This window comes from Lepidochelys kempii, chromosome 11 (genome assembly GCF_965140285.1).
Source record: "Lepidochelys kempii isolate rLepKem1 chromosome 11, rLepKem1.hap1, whole genome shotgun sequence".
Taxonomy (NCBI): domain Eukaryota; kingdom Metazoa; phylum Chordata; order Testudines; family Cheloniidae; genus Lepidochelys; species Lepidochelys kempii.
In genome coordinates, this window is record NC_136390.1 from 38,059,278 (window position 1) to 38,076,768 (window position 17,491).

The 17,491-nt window shown below is 41.2% G+C and overlaps 1 protein-coding gene across 3 annotated transcripts in view; it reads right to left on the minus strand.

The window, feature by feature from the left end:
• Positions 1 to 12,966, minus strand: part of STK39 (serine/threonine kinase 39) — a 198,848-nt gene extending 185,882 nt beyond the window's left edge. For all 3 annotated transcript variants that reach the window (XM_073305735.2, XM_073305734.2, XM_073305733.2), the window contains exon 1: positions 12,762 to 12,966. In XM_073305735.2, the coding sequence (XP_073161836.2) occupies positions 12,762 to 12,870 (109 nt within the window). In that variant the 5' untranslated portion in view covers positions 12,871 to 12,966. The remainder of the gene's footprint in view (positions 1 to 12,761) is intronic.
• Between the last annotated feature and the right edge of the window lie 4,525 nt (positions 12,967 to 17,491).

A 17,491-nucleotide genomic window follows, 5' to 3' on the forward strand; every position in this document is an offset into this window, starting at 1 on the left:
CCAAGTCAGTTTCCACGGCTGACAAGGGAGACAAGACCAAGTTGCAGAATTAATATGACACATGGCCTTTGAAAGGACAAGGCTCCAATCAGATCTTTGCAGCACTGGGGTTACAGCTGGCCTTGAATTTAACAGCTTCATTGAAACTGCAAAAAATTTCCTGAACCACTTAAGTGACAGTATGATCAGTGCATATGCAATTGCTTACATTTTGCAGAATCAGGATCTAAGGCACAAAGGGGAAAAAAGGGGGAAAACCAGCTAACTGCTGATTTGAGAAAGGATTGTTAGTGCAACAGAGATTAAAGATATACAACAGTTGGCTTTTCTAAATCCTTCAGGGAGGGGGAGATTAGGAAGCAAAAATATTCTGGTTAAATCAGCTACTACAAGTAAAGAAAACCAGCATATATTTTTGTGGACAAGTCCCAGAACCTACAGCAACTTTGAAACCTTCTGCTTTCCAGTATTCTACAACAGGAAAGCCAATTTTCAGACCCAAATCCCTGCTGGGCAGTATCGTTCAAATGCCACCCTCAGAGACCACAGACCCATTTATTGAAGGAGATGCTTAAGAGGAATTATATGATTTTCTTACACGGCTAAACAATTAGTTATTTAAAATGTAACTAGTCTCAGGAGTGTTCCTTCAAAAAAAAAAATACATTTTAAGAGTGTCTTTAGAAAAAAAGCTGTTGAACTAAAAAATGCTTTATTCTCTCCTCCCCCCCTCACCTTTCATTAGCATGCGGAATGAGTAAGCCATCATTCAATACAAGTGATTGATATCTAGAGCCCTTATCTTGCATAGCTAGAGGATCAGCACCAGAGCACAAGTCTGCAATATCAAATGCTTATGCCTTCTTGGCATTATAACAGAAGGGTTTCTACTGAAACCACCACAGCTCTACTTCTACCAGCCCCACATCTCAGGCTGTTACATTACAGATAGTTTAAAAAGCTGTACAGAAAGATACTGCCTAGAAACAAGCTTTTGAGAAGAATTACAGCTTACCTTTAAAGCAGCATCATAAATAGAGAAAAATTGTGATGCTGACTTAATTACTAGGCATGTTGTCCTTGCTCTTCCTTCAGTTTGGAAGTAAACATTTTAAAACAATTATAGCTGCACAGAAACACCAATGTAGCATTTTCTGAGTCTTCTGTCACTGCTGAGTGCGTCCAACTAACAGCAGTTCATTAAAAAAAAAAAAAAAAAAAACGCAAAGGTTATGTCTACGCTACAATTAAATACCCCTGGCTGGCCTGTGTCAGTTGACTCAGGCTCTCAGAGCTCAGGCCACAAACGGAGTCGGGGAGGGTCCCAGAACCTGGGCTTCAGCCTGAGCCCAGACTCCTACACTGCCATTTTATAGCCCCTCACCGTGAGATGCAGTGAGCTTGAGTCAGCTGACACAGGCCAGCCGACACAGGTCAGCCGTGGGCGTTCAATTGAAGAATATGACATTGCTGCTGTCCTGACCCCAATATCTCCAGCTAATGCTCGGACGCTGAACTACACAACATCTTCAGCTAGCTCCCACCACTCCAGTTAGCTTTTATAAAGAAAAAGGTTAGAGACTGTCATGACAGGACATTAGCAACAAATTACCCCTTACAATGATCCCCAGAAGACTAACAACGAAGGAGGAAACAAAAATTTGTAGGCTTTGTTCTTACAGTAAAAAAAGTTAGAAGCAGCTCTCACTTTACTCTTTGCTAAATTGCCCTTAAGTGGCCTTAAGACAGTAGCAAGGCCATTTCTGTCTATCCCCAGAAAGAGCAGGCATGTTAGACAACAATATGCAAGAGTGGGTATCTAATTATAAATTCAGCATAATGTAATTTAAGGCTTTTTTTAGGGTGCAGATGGAAATACATTAGGAGAAAGCATCTTTATTAGTTTCAGAGTAACAGCCGTGTTAGTCTGTATTTGCAAAAAGAAACGGAGTACTTGTGGCACCTGAAGTGAGCTGTAGCTCACGAAAGCTCATGCTCAAATAAATTGGTTAGTCTCTAAGGTGCTACAAGTACTCCTTTTCTTTTTATCTTTATTAGTAGCACTATTACCATGGGGCCAGGGGCCCTAGGCCAAGACCAAGGCCCCAATTAAGCTATGTTATTGCAGGTAAATAGGACCTTGCTCAGAACTAGTTATGGCAGCGAGATCATGAGCTTTGCCTACTTTTTCCCCTTACAAGATAGGAAACAAATACCCACAAATGAAAATATCAGAGCACATTTTTCCAATATAAAAGCCCTATGCTTTTCTGGCCTATTAAATGACAGAACCATATTTTTATGCCCTACCATAAAATGCACATGCACTCATACACACATGCTGCTTGCAGCTATACTAAAATTGTATTGATCCAGCTAAAATGCATCAGCCCCAACCTTGTACCAAGCGTATGATCTCGAAAGTTAAGATCAATGAATAAAGTTTCACCATACAACTGAGCATGTGACCAGACCCATAAAAAAAAAAAAAAAACCACACATACACCACACCATCCACAGTAGCCATGATCAGACAAGACTGCCTACTACCTCCTTTCCTTTCAATTTTCTATTTCTACACTACCTGTCTCCTTTTAGATGTACTAGGTCGCACCTAACTTGGGGCACACCTGTGTCCATAGTAAGCCAGCTTTCCATGACACCCAACTCCCAGCAGAATTTTACTTCTGATCAGAAAGCCCATGGATCAGTGATCCACAGTGTTTTGAAGAATAATTAGTCTAACAAAGTGATTCACTCATTTTGTTAATCATAAAAGAATTAATCAATGCTGATTTATCATCCTAGGCTTTCAGAAGCCCATTGATGAGTTAACTTTGGTCCTGAGATGTTTGACCTAAGGTTGGAAATATTAACTCTACTGATTCCATAAAAAAAAATTAATAATTCATTACTGAGTAATGCTGATGATTAAATCTTTTCACCAAGGCACCTTTGAGAACATCCCTGAAAGGTATGACACTGCCAGCACCTCTTGAATATGTCTCTGAAGGAAAACAGACCAAAAAAGGGGATCCTAAAAATCCTTCAGCCTTTACTATACTTGTCAATATCCCAAAACTTCTGTCAGAAACCCTGTTCACCATGTAATCTGGAAGTCATGGAGCTACTAAGATCCCAGAGGAAGTTGGTTTCCGACTAATTTCTTCAAGAGGAGGAGGAGGGATGCATGCAGAGAACTACCTAGAATTCACCAAACTCTGCACCAGTCACCACAGCTCTCTAGCTTATCTGAAATCAGACCCAAGAAAAAGCTTCTCTTTTCTACCAGTAGGCATCTTCCCCATCTTTTTCCTCAGTGACTCTACTCCCTCTGTCCCCATGAGTTTGATCTGTCTCTCCACTGGCTTCTCCCCTTCATTAACAATTCCCTCAGGTGCAGACTTTTCAGCAGGCCCTCCCTACATCTCACTCCCTGACACCTGCTTCTCTCTCAGCAGAGAACTCCCAGTTTCCCGCCCCCCCCCCCCCCCCGCCGCAATTGCCTGTAGTGCTTCAGAGACAGACAGCTGGCAGGGATTAATCCCAGGGCAGGCTCGGGGAACAGGGGGAAGAGGATTTACAAACATTTTTGTCTGCTCAGAGTATAAGACTATAAGATATAACATAAGAACAGAACATAAGAATGGCCATACTGGGTCAGACCAAAGGTCCATCCAGCCCAGTATCCTGTCTACTGACAATGGCCAATGCCAGGTGCCCCAGAGGGAGTGAACCTAACAGGTAATGATCTAGTGATCTCTCTCCTGCCATCCATCTCCACCCTCTGACAAACGAGACTAGGGACACCATTCTTTACCCATCCTAGCTAACAGCCATTAATGGACTTAACCTCCAGGAATTTATCCAGTTCTCTTTTAAACCCTGTTATAGTCCTAGCCTTCTCAACCTCATCAGGCAAGGAGTTTCACAGGTTGACTGTGCGATGAGTGAAGACGACCTTCCTTTTATTTGTTTTAAACCTGCTACCCATTAATTTCATTTGGTGGCCCCTAGTTCTTATAGTATGAGAACAAGTAAATAACTTTTCCTTATTCACTCTCTCCATGCCACTCATGATTTTACATACCTGTATCATATCCCCCCTTAGTCTCCTCTTTTCCAAGCTGAAAAGCCCTAGCCTCTTTAATCTCTCCTCAGATGGGACCCGTTCCAAACTCCTAATCATTTTAGTTGCCCTTTTCTGAACCTTTTCTAATGCAAGTATATCTTTTTTGAGATGAGGCGGCCACATCTGCATGCAATATTCAAGATGTGGGCGTACCATGGATTGATATAAGGGCAATAAGATATTCTCCGTCTTATTCTCTATCCCTTTTTTATTGATTCCTAACATCTCGTTTGCTTTTTTGACTGTCGCTGCACACTACGTGTACATCTTCAGAAAACTATCCACGATGATTCCAAGATCTTTCTCCTGATTAGTTGCAGCTAAATTAGTCCCCATCATATTGTATGTATAGTTGGGGTTATTTTTTCCAATGTGCATTACTTTACATTTATCCACATCAAATTTCATTTGCCATTTTGTTGCCCAATCACTTAGTTTTGTGATATCTTTTTGAAGTTCTTCACAGTCTGCTTCGGTCTTAACTATCTTGAACAGTTTAGTATCATCTAAAAACTTTGCCACCTCACTGTTTACCCCTTTCTCCAGATCAGTTATGAATAAGTTGAATAGGATTGGTCCTAGGCCTGACCCTTGGGGAACATCACTAGTTACCTCTCTCCATTCTGAGAATTTACCATTTATTCCTATCCTTTGTTCCCTGTCTTTTAACCAGTTCTCATTCCATAAAAGGATCTTCCCTCTTATCCCATGACAACTTAATTTACGTAAGAGCCTTTGGTGAGGGACCTTGTCAAAGGCTTCCTGGAAATCTAAGTATACTATGTCCACGTGTTTGTTGACCCCCTCAAAGAGCTCTAATAGATTAATAAGACATGGTTTCCCATGTTGACTTCTGCGCAACAATTTATGTTCTTCTATATATCTGACAATTTTATTCTTTACTATTGTTTCAACTAATTTGCCCGGTACTGACGTTAGACCTACCGATCTGTAATTGCCAGGATCACCTCTAGAACTGTTCTTAGATATTGGCGTTACATTAGCTATCTTCCAGTCATTGCGTACAGGAGCTGATTTAAAGGACAGGCTACAAGCCATAGTTAATAGTTCCGCAATTTCACATTTGAGTTCTTTCAGAACTCTTGGGTGAATGCCATCTGGTCCTGGTGACTTGTTACTGTTTAGTTTATCAATTAATTCCAAAACCTCCTCTAGTGACACTTCAATCTGAGGAATTGTCACAGATTGGTCACCTACAAAAGACTGCTCGGGTTTGGGAATCTCCCTAACATCCTCAGCCGTGAAGACTGAATCAAAGAATTCATTTAGTTTCTCCATGACGACTATCACCTTTAAGTGCTCCTTTTGTCTCAATTGTCACGGGGCCCCACTGGTTGTATAGCAGGCTTCCTGCTTCTGATGTGCAGAAAGAACATTTTATTATTACCTTTTGAGTTTTTGGCTAGCTGTTCTTCAAACTCCTTTCTGGCTTTTCTTATTACATTTTTACATTTAATTTGGTAGTGTTTATGCTCCTTTCTATTTACCTCACTAGGATCTGACTTCTACTTTTTAAAAGATGCCTTTTTCTCTCTCACTGGTTACATGGTTGTTAAGCCACGGTGGATCTTTTTTAGTTCTTTTACTATGTTTTTTAATTTGGGGTATACATTTAAGTTGGGCCTCTATTACAGTGTCTTTGAAAAGTGTCCATGCAGCTTGCAGGGATTTCACTCTAGTCACTTTACCTTTTAATTTCTATACAAGTAAGCTTTAGTTGACTGAACACAGAATGGGATGTCTGCTCATTTCAACCCTTGGACTGTCAGCACCAACACAGAATACACACCCTGTAAGTCAGCAACCAGTTACACAGAACTCCACAGTATTCTGAAATACAGACTCAGTTACAGTAGTGTACTTGCCTAGATCCTCCCAATAAGGTTTTCATTGCTCTACAGCTCCACAAGTGCTGAGCAAAGAAGCTGCTTTAAGGCTATTTCACATCACCTCTACACTATTTTGCCACCTCACCCCAATAACCATAGGAGATTCATTCTTACAAACCATGACAGCTTGTTTTATCTTGCATTAAAATAGTCTTGACACACTAAGCAATAATATTGTCCAGAAGATAATCATACACCAGCACTCCAAAACCTCAAAAACAAATACAATCTAATGGCGTTATCAATACTTCAGTTTGCTAGCCAGTGCTATAAGTCAGACTTAAACAAAAAACCCACAAAAACAAAAAGTATTTACTGCTTGCTATAAGTAAATGTCAACGTCCACAGAATGTATGCTTTCAATTAAAGTAAACAAGTTTCCAGCTCTTCTAATATAGAAGATTCACTTCCAAAAGTTAAACCAGAAGGGTAAACCAATGCCATAGTTATCTTCCTGTCTCTGCAGGCAGATTGCACCCATGCCTCTACTACTGCTCATAGGTTTCCTAATGTCTCCAGCAAGCTTTGGTGATCACCAAGGGTAACTACTGTAAAATGGTGAGGCTTAAACACACTAAAAGCCTAAGAACTGAGAATTTATTTAAAACATGACCCCCCCCCCCAAAAAAGATACTTTAAGCAACAGCCACTCATTAATTTTAGTCTTTTCCCCTCCTCTGTATTATGTATTTTCTGTTTTAAGAAATTAGAAGTTAGAACTTTCCATTTAACAGTTTATCAATTGACAGAAATTTTTGGGAAAGTATTTGTAACTGTTTCCTGAGAAACATGTAGCTTAAAAGGAAAGAAAATTACGGATAAATAAGTTATGTGGACTTCAATTTAGGCTGATCAGTGGCATATATATTATATAATGTTTTCATGTGTGAAGGTGCAGTGTTTGAGATTTAATGGTGAAAGTACACTACTTGATTAGGATCAGAGTTAAGGTTGTAGTTAGATATGCATTTCTTTATACTTAACATTTCTGGGGACAGAAAAATTCTAAATACCACCACCATCTGGTTCTCAAATAATACTATTTCTTAAGCATTTTACAATTCATGTATTTGAACAGCCTCTTGCAAAAGCTAGTGTCAAGATCTACCTAGGCTTCAAGTACTGTGGTATAACATTTTGTTGAGCAGACTGGAAATGACTAGTGTTCTTTGTTCCCATTACCACTTCAAAAAGAAGCCCTTTGAATATTTTCATCTCAATGAGTACTCAGTCAGGTTTAACCAAAGTCTTAAGGTATTCTGGTAATCAGTGATACTATACCCTCCTAATTACAGGAAGGACAATGAAAAAAAAAAAAAGAGGTACTGCAATTACATCCACAACTATCAAAACATTTCCCTCTCTCCATTATAAGACAGCAAACACTTGCAGACTCGCGACTGGAACCTCAGTCCTTCATCTCCACAACCACATACCTCTAACACTGAGCTAAATGAAGGTCTCCATTAGCTCAAACCTCCAGAAGTGCTCATTCTTTCTCAGCTATAACTAGACACTAGATAGACACTGAGTAAATGGCTCTGCTTCCAGTGAAGTCACTGGTGCAAATGGGTGAGGGGGGGGGCGAGGGGGTGAGAAGCACCAAACAAAAACCCTACCATCAGTAGGAGCAGGGTTGTCCACAAAATCATCCACAACAAAAATTGACAGGTTTTGCTAAATTATGTGTTTAATGCAGAAGTTAGATTCCATGAATTAGAGGAAATTAGCTACATTGAAAGTTCGGTGGTACCTGTCACAAGTTTTTTTGAGCTGGAGGGTGACAAGGCAACGTTAGACCAAAGTCAAATTTTCAAATGAGAATTTTTAAGTGATCTGTAACGTAAAATATGCTTAAATTCTCTTCAAACTCTGCAGACAATCTTTTTCTTTCAAAGTAACTCTAGTTTAGCCAGAACCTTCCATCCAAGGCTCTCAAAATAGCCTGTAAGGAGGAGAGAACTAGCCCTTCACTTACAAATGGGGAAATTGAGGCACAGAGTCTTAAGCAATTTGCTCAAAAGCATTCAGAAAGTCTTCTCACACTCATCATAACATTGCTTTATCTTTGGTAGCATCTCATCCATTTGACAGGACTCTAAACAAATACAGAATTATATTAAAATGTCATAGAAACAAAAGCAAGGAAATTCAGTTCACAAATCCTTAAGAGCAAATTCTCTTATATGCTAGAAAGGAAGATATGTAGAAGTTTTATGAAGTGACAGAAAATCAGATGTGTCTTATTTCAGTCATCTTATTCAGAGCCAATCCACAATAAAAGAGCTCAATTGACAAGAATATTGAATCTTATTTACTTCTATTAAAGATAATTTGCTTATAATCAGTAGCTTTTTGTATCTCAAACTATACCAAGACTTTAAAGAACAGCCAACAACAAAATATTCAAATATGGCCAAATCCACCACACAATTTAATTGAATCAGTTCATGGTACAGATAAAGGCTATTTCCTTCTGTTCCAAGAATCTCCATACCAGGTTTCAACCCACAATTATTTTTAATGAAATTAACTCATGATAGTAGGAATTTGCAATGAAAGTGCTGACACAACCTTAAAAGAAAAGATATTTTGTTTAGCAAAATGGGCAGGGTTTGTTTGTTTTAAGATTCCTAGAGGAAACAGTGCTTCTCATATCTTAATTACCAATTTTTCCCTGACTGGGCATTTGGGCCTCCAGCTAGCCACAGATATATCACTGGGGAAAAAACATTATTTATGACACAGGCTATATGGAAGCTCAAAGGCAGTTTTTAAATTGCCATTAAGGTAGGAAGTGGTTTAACAGTAAGCAAACATTTTATTAAAAACAGTGGCACCATTTCCAGTTGCTTACCCTACAAGAGCAGGATGGAAACTGATTACCCTCTCACGATATTAAATCAAACATGACCAGTTCCAAAAAGTAGGTTACTGTACTTTTTAGCAATATGGCTGCCACTAATAAACCCTGAAATATCTCTTAAGACATTAGATATAGTCTACAGATAAAAGGGGACTTTAGTTACACCGAGAAATATTCCATACTATGTAAGCCTATGAAGTCTGTGCTAAAGAAGACTGGTATGTCTTTCTTCTTAAAAATCCCACTCAGATGCCTCAATATATTGTACTTTTCCTGGTTTAACTGGCAAAGGACTATTAGAACAAAACATATCCCTTCAGGCTCCTATCCCACAGACAGTTGTGTGTGTACATAAAGCTATTCACCTGTGGAAAGTTTATTTTAATAAGTGGCAGTACTCATGTTCATGAAGTGATTAAACTTTAAGAGCTTCAGTGATTAAATGCTGCTTACTGAATAGGAGTGGCAGTCAGACTCTGGAACTGTATTATTTTCCCCTGGATACTAAGATAAGGTATACAAAAGCAACCCTACGTACACTAAGTTCATTTGAAGATATTATGTAGTATTACATTGAGCCCGCAACTCTAAAATTATATCCGTATTTACTCATTTGCACTGAATTTACATACAAAATAAACATTTTCAAAACATGCAATATAAATATTCATTTAGTCATTTAGGAAAAATGTCTGTCATAGCAGTCCTTTGCCACTTAAGACAAAGAAAACAATATATTGCTGTATTTGAGAGGCTGTAAATAAAAGGCTATTTTGCTTATAGAAAATATTTCTTGTGGCATTTAGAAAAAGTCATTGTTCCTAAACTAAATTTAATAGAAGTTGAGGATACTCAGCACACCCAAGAAAGCATTCTGCACTTTACTGGATCAGGGTCCAGTAGAACCCTTCCTTGCCTTCCTCACTAAGTAATCCTGATTCTTATGCTACAAGAAACTGACCTGTCACTTTACTGCGGTAATCAAATACTATCAGTTAGTTAGCATGGAGGCCTATCTACACAAGGAATGTATTTCCCCAAAAAGTGTGTCCCAACTTTGCAATTATGGGCACTTTAAACATTTGTGTCAATAAATAGATAAATATACCTATTTAAAATTTTTGAACACTCAATAAACTCTTTTTAAACTGCTTTTTTGAGAAGTAAACACTCACTCTTCCCCCGCCCCTTGCAAGCCCTTAGGGCTTGTCTACACTGGCAATTTACAGCTGTCAAGGTTCCTTCCCCATTCTGAACTCTAGAGTACAGATGTGGAGACCTGCATGAAAAACCCCCTAAGCTTATTTTTACCAGCTTAGGTTAAAACTTCCCAAGGTACAAACTATTTTACCTTTTGTCCCTGGACCTTATTGCTGCCACCACAAAGCATCTAACAAAAACAACAGGGAAAGAGCCCACTTGGAAACATTTCTCCCCCCCCAAAATCCCCCCGAAGCCCTACACCCCCTTTCCTGGGGAAGGCTTGATAAAAATCCTCACCAATTTGCATAGGTGAGCACAGACCCAAACCCTTGGATCTTAAGAACAACGAAAAAGCAATCAGGTTCTTAAAAGAAGAATTTTAATTTAAGTAAAAGAATCACCTCTGTAAAATCTGGATGGTAAATACCTTACAAGGTAATCAGATTCAAAACATAGAGAATCCCCCTAGGCAAAACCTTAATATACATTCCATTCAGCACAATTTATTTTATCAGCCATTTAAACAAAACAGAATCTAACGCATATCTAGCTAGACTGTTTATTAACTCTTTACAGGAGTTCTGACCTGCATTCCTGCTCTGGTCCCAGCAAAAGCATCACACAGACAGAGAGAACCCTTTGTCCTCCCCCACCCAGCTTTGAAAGCATCTTATCTCCCCATTGGTCATTTTGGTCAGGTGCCAGTGAGGTTATCTGAGCTTCTTAACCCTTTACAGGTGAGAGGAGCTTTCCCCTGGCCAGGAGGGATTTAAAGGCGTTTACCCTGCCCTTTATATTTATGACAACTGCACTAACACTCCCTGTCCCCCGAGCACAAGTTTCAGCGCTGTGAAGCGCCAGCATAGACAGTGCCTCAGCGCTGGTAGCTATGCCCTTCGTAGGCATGGGGTTTTTAAGAGCACAAGGAGAGCTCTCTGCCGTGACCACACAAGCCACGCTTTAGCGTTGCCCGTGTAGACTGGCCCTAATCTTCAGCCATTCTACAACTGCACCAACGGAGGACAACCAGTACTTAAATAAGAAATATACTACAGACTCCCATTGCAACAGCAGATAAGGATTAGATTAACACCTTCTCAGGCCTTCTCTACAGCAGAAAGAATTTGTGAGTATAGTTTACCAGCAAACCGATCTACTGGGGATGTAGCTTATACCAGCAAAACAGCTATTTTTCTGGTATAGCTTTTTTCAGTTCTCTTGTTATACTGGCAAGAGGCCTGCTTCCATACTAGGGCTTTCAGCGGCATAGCTATGTCAAAGTTAGAAGTGTGATTTCCTCCCTCCGCCCCCCCACCCCCCAATCCACTCCATATTTAAAAGTTTTGCTGGCATAGCTATATCAGGAGACCAGGCCTCAGCCTTCTTCATTTTAGTGCAGTTCAGGTGGAGAAATGGGGAATAAAAAGGGAAAGAACATGAGTAAAACTAGAGCCTGGTAAAACTTGAGAGTGAAGGGGTAAGTTATTTCTCATTGGCAACACTTAGTTTCTGATTGTGGAAACTAAATAGCCAAAGAAACAACTTTGAATGTACATGATTTACAACCCTGATTAAAAATGGCATCTGTCACAGTTATCAGCAAATAGTGTGCAATATTAAAAGCACTACTAGTTACAAGAGCAACACAAAGCAAAACTACAGGAATTTTTGAGGTAAATGAATTCTAGCCCAAATCTCAAGGAATGACAACTGCAATTTTGGACCTGGCTTTTAGTTTCTGCAGGGTTGTTTGTTTGTTTTAAAATATAAGAATGAGTATTCTTGAACTGATTAACTAGCAATAAATAGCATCCAGATCAAAAAAAGCATACAGCCTTCCATTAGACATATTGTTACCATCAGTCATCTTTTCACCTTGCAAGATTCATAATGATCCGATCCACACAGTTGGGAGGAAAATTAAGTCAGACACATTTTGATAGCAATTAATTGTTACATGCACAATCCCAGCGCACACTGCCTGCATGTTTGGGGGAGGGGTGTTAAACCTTAAACCGAAGGGGAAGGCTTGCACCAATGAAATTAAGCCATAATCACAACAGCGGTAAGAGTATAGTGTATAGGAGAGTAGAGTGATGGGGAGGATGAAAAGAGGAGATGGGGACAAAATTAAAGCTATGCAAAGGGAGCAAAAGGAAATGAAGGCTTTCAAAAAGGAAATCAGCAGGAGCCGCAGATGGGGAGGTTTAACCGCCCCCACCCCGGAAAGATGCAGACTACTCTGAACGGATAGAGCAAGACACAGGGTGCACCGTTACAGCCGGCGAGAGCAGAGGAGAGGCGAGGCCAGCGGTTACTTTACAGCTCGCTGCTCACCACTGGCTGATAGCGGAGGGGTGGGGGGACGATGCTTTGGGGCTCATCCCCACGGCCCCGCAGAAGGGCTGGGGCGGCTGCCACTGCGCCCCCACCAGGAGCCGCCGCCCGCGGGGAGAGCGGGGCAGCCAGCCCCAGCCGGCGCCTCGGAAATAAAGTTTGCAGCCGCTGCAGTGCCGGGCGCGCCCGCCCGCCCGCCGCAGGGAGAGACACCCGCGGAGAGCAAACGCCGGTAGGCCCCGCAGCCGGCTCCCGGCGCGTTCCCCCTGCCCGGCGCAGCCCGGCCCGCCCGCGCGGCCCCCGCCCCACTGACCGATAACCTCCTGCAGCTCGTAGGCGTCCCTGCAGATGGGCCAGGCGGCGGGAGCGGCCGCCGGCGCGGGCTGCTGGAGGTGGAGAGGCGAGTCGCTGGGCTCCGCCATGATGCTGCCGGAGCGCACAGACACCGCACGACCTTCTCCAAACTTCCCTTCCAGCGGCACCTTTAACCCCCGCCCGCTCGCTGGCTGGCTGGCTCGCTCGCTCGCTCGCTGCTCACGCTCCCTCCCTGCGAGCCGCCAGCCGCACGGCGGGGGGGGGGAGGAGGCGGGGCGGGGAGCTGCGGCTGCACGAGGCCAGCCCCGGGCATGGTCCCTCGCGCCGGGGTGTGAGGCGATTCCTGAGCGCCGCCGAGCTGCGGGGAGACGGGGGAGCTGGCGCGGCGGGGGGCCCGCTGGCAGCCAGCTGGGCACGCACCTGCCCGGGAGGGGGTCGGGCGGAGGTGGATCTCCGCCTCCTTGGGTGGGTAACTCTCCACCGACAGCCCCCCCTCCCCCCGCCGCTCTGGGGTGTCTGGCATCACTTGGCACAGCTTGAACTTGGGGCTCCTGCCCTGTGAGAGAGACTCCCCGAGCCTGTCCTGTAGGAAAACCTATGGGTGAAGCCGGGGTATAGAAATACATCTGTAGTTAAGGCTTATTTTTTTAAAAAGTGGTGCTAAGTTTTAGGAGGCATCACGGCTTTCTCCATTCCTTGCTCGGCGCATTACAGTTTTTTTTGTATAGCCCTTCACTCACTCTGTGGCCATTTTCAGTCTTTTGAATTCTAGTTTAGTTCTGTTGGTCATCTGGGTAGTCTCAATCAGTGATGTTGTAAGTGATGTGAGGCCAGGGCAAGGATGTCATGGCTCATTTTCACTGTATAGGCCCCAGTCCGGCAAGTGGATCCATTATAGATCAGTGGTTTTCAGCCTGTGGTCTTCAGACACCTGAGGGATCTGCAGACTCTAAGGGGTCCATGAAAGGTTGTCATTACTATAGAATAGTGGTTTTCAACCTGTAGTCTGGGGACCCCTGGGGGCCTAAGATTTCCAAAGGGGTCTGTTCCGCCACTTGAAAATATGTAGTGGTCTGCAAATGAAAAAAGGTTGAAAACCACTGTTATAGAGGAATCTTGTTTGTTGAGAATCCCATTGAAGTCAGTGAGTTCCATAGGGGTTGCAAGGAGATAGAAAGCATCTATTAACCCCTGAAGACATACACATATGTTTCATATTAAGTATGTGAGTAGTCCCATTGACTTCAGGTGGATTATTCATGTTCTTAAATTTAAGAACATGCATTTATCTTTGCAGAGCTGGGGCCTTTGTACCTTAACAAACAAAGGGCCAAATTCACTGCTGATATAAGTTGCATTGAGGTGAATGGACCAGTGCCATGTTACACTAGTGTATGAACTCAGTCTATATTGTCAATGAACTAGCAGGTTTCTGTGCAGGGCAGAGAGATAATTCCTTGGTTGAACAGAATTTAGATTAGTGCTAAGAGATTTTAAATTATTTTGTTGCTCTATAAAAGTTAGTAGTATAAGGCTTTTCCACTTTGTTTTTCATTATACAAGAATGAAGATGACTGCAGAAAAGCAAAGTCACTGTGTGAGTTATGGAACTCTGCTGCTTGTGATGTCAGCAACATGGATTTTAACTCTTTTATTTCCTCTTTGTTGTAAATTTCATAGCTCTAGTAAAAATGTTTACCTATTAAATAATTCCAGAAAATACAGATCCAGTTCTGCCCTCATGCCCATTCTTGGCCCTAAATGACTTGTACATATCACATTGTTTCAGATTAACAAATGTTATTAAAAAGCAAAATATACTTTCAAAGTGTTTTTTTTTAATTTCAGTTATTGCAGCTATGACTGAAAGATTTTTGAAGGTTATTCAAACTAAATTTGGAAAATTTTATCTGAGTGGGGGGAGTTTCAGGGTCGATATGTCTATGCTGATGAGAACTAAAGATAACAGACTAATAGTTCCTACTAGTACTATGAAATATAGAGTAGCAAAGGTTAAAGCAATAATGGAAGCAACAATGGAAGAACAAACAGAATTGGACCAAGTAATAAATGTGAACTTTGCTGTGTAACTTATTTAAGGAAGCTGTTTAGTTAGCAGAGGAAGATCACCTTGGAAAAGCATAGCAATTTGCTTGATTATTAAGTTATTTCTTTGTCACAAAAGTTCTGTTGGGAAATCTGAATGCTGAATAAAGGAGGAACCCCTAATTCTGACGTCTAGCACAAATTATACCTACACTTGGTAAATACTGAATCATGTTTGTGCATTGAAGGTCTTTTCTCTCATCCTTCTACCTGCCAATTAGGCTCAAGATGGATACCTGTTTCTGCAGTACAGAAAGAAAGCACTGTATATTTTTGCATTGCACTGATGCTCAAATGTCCTCTCTTAATTGACTTTTTAAAGAAATGTAATTAAAATATTTTAATATATACACATTAGAAATTATCTCCAACAAAATTAAAGGTTAGCAAAAAGTGGAAGTGGAAATATGAAATTGTCATGCTAATACCACAGTAATCAGGTTAATACCAAGACAACACAACTTGTTGTTAGTAAAGAAGATCTTCCTGCCAGCAATAGTCTGGGGGGGAAAAAATAAGACCACAACGTTACAGAGCAATCGATCAGCACAGAAAAAATTAGTTACTTGCCACTCAGTGGAGAACAGCCATCTCCTCCATCTGTATTCAGATTTAAGAAAAAAATTATGAATTCTTGTGCGGCTGCTGCTGGTACAGTATCACTGTTTCTGTTGAAACAATGCTCAGTTTTACATCTGATGATGTTATAAGACTCTTTCTTCCCAAGGTGCATGACCTATCTCTAGGAACCTAGAGCTCATAAGGTTCCTGCCATTTTATGAGATTAGCAGCCTTCCTGGGGAAAACCTTTCAGAGCAGGGATCTTACGCACTATAGAACTTCTCAAAGGTGTGCCGTGCATACTGGGGTATAACTCAAGGGGGAGCTCCAAAATCAGGCCAAATATGAAAGAGAGCAGCAACGAGGCCTTCAAACTGTTGAGCTGTGCCACTTGATCAGCTGCCCTTGTTAAAGAGGTCTTCCCCTGAAGATGCATAGGCGAGGGGCCACACAGCATTGAAGACTTTGCTAATTAGCTAAAGGGTGAAAGGAGACACTTCTCCCAGAAGATCCTTCAGACATTTAAAGAGGAAGAGGCCCCGCCAACATATCTGCAAATGTGGGGAGGTGCCAGGAAAGGATCCAAGAAACTCATTTGGAACTACAGATTTATCTGATCTGAAGAAAGGATTAATTTTGAGATACAGGTGAAGGTTCAGGCTAGTTTTGTTTTTTTCTGAACTTGTTTTGGCCTTCCCTCTTGATAATGATGAGAATAAGTCCTTGTCAGTACTTGACATGAAATGATACAACCCTTCTAGACTACAAGGAGAAAAGAGTTAGGCCAACACTGACCGCTTTTGAAAATCCCACGCTACATGTTTGGTATTGTTGCCTGTTGATTAATCAGCTTTGTTCTAAGAATTTTTGTTCTAAGACCTATTTTACAGGTTACAAAGTTCATAGATGGGAAGAAATACTAGTACTTAGTTATATTTTTGTAAGGACTCATAGAATATGGCTGTTACTTCTGATCCATTAGTTGTATAATTGAAAGTATAGAACTATTATTATCTGAATACTGAACTATATTATTGGAAGCCTAAATAAAAACCTAAATAAGTTATGGTAAATCAGACTCTAAGACATACGTGGGAATTGTCCTACTGACTTCAGTGAGACTTCTCACTTAGATAAGAGCTTGCAGGACTGGGGCCATGCAGTTTAGGTGTAGTTACTAGTACTTACTAGTCTATATATGTTTACACTTTACCAAGTTAGAAGATAGAATATTCTTGACACCAAAATTACATTACAAAAGGATATAGTACATTGACAGAGCCATTGATTCTGCAAGGAATATTGTGTGAGCAGTCCACTGTGCCTGTGCAGAGCCTCAGTGAAATCAGTGGGAGACTCCTTGGGCACAGGGGTCTTACTTGTAGGATAAAGCTCATTGCAGATCCAGGGCCTTAGTGTGTGTGGTTTGCTATATCCAAGTGGGATCGGAATTTTCTACCTTGGCATTTAATGAATATATTTCTTTAGCTCAAACCATAGGCTTTTGTGTTCTTGGTACAGGAGATTCCAGGTTCAATCACTGTGCACACTACAGTCATCAACAATCAGTGTGTACAATCCTGTCGTTTGCTACACAAACATTCAAATTAGTCTTTAATTCTTTCCCTTCTCCACAATGCCCCATACTCATATGGACTTTTGTGATAGAAACTATTCTTTGTGCTATTTCCAGTGGGTTCAATCACAACCACTAGTACATGATTTTTTAAAAAAAAACTAGTGACTTTAGTTCTTGTGAATGATGTCTAACAATCCTAGATACCAAGGCCAACATTTTAAAGAAATAAGGTCTCATTTTGGGTGACTTACTTTTTGAATACCCAGCTTGAGTTATCTAGTGTCTAATTTTCAGAGGTGCTGAGTAACTCCCATGTTCAATAGCTCTGTAAGTGAGGCATCAGGGCCCAGATCCTCAAAGGTAGTTAGGTTACTAAATACGCTTGAGGAGCTGGGCCCTGGTGTCTCAAATTGGGCACTCAGAATAAGAGAGAACTTTTGACCAACTTTAGGCCTGTAGCCCTCCAGTTATCCACAGAGCAG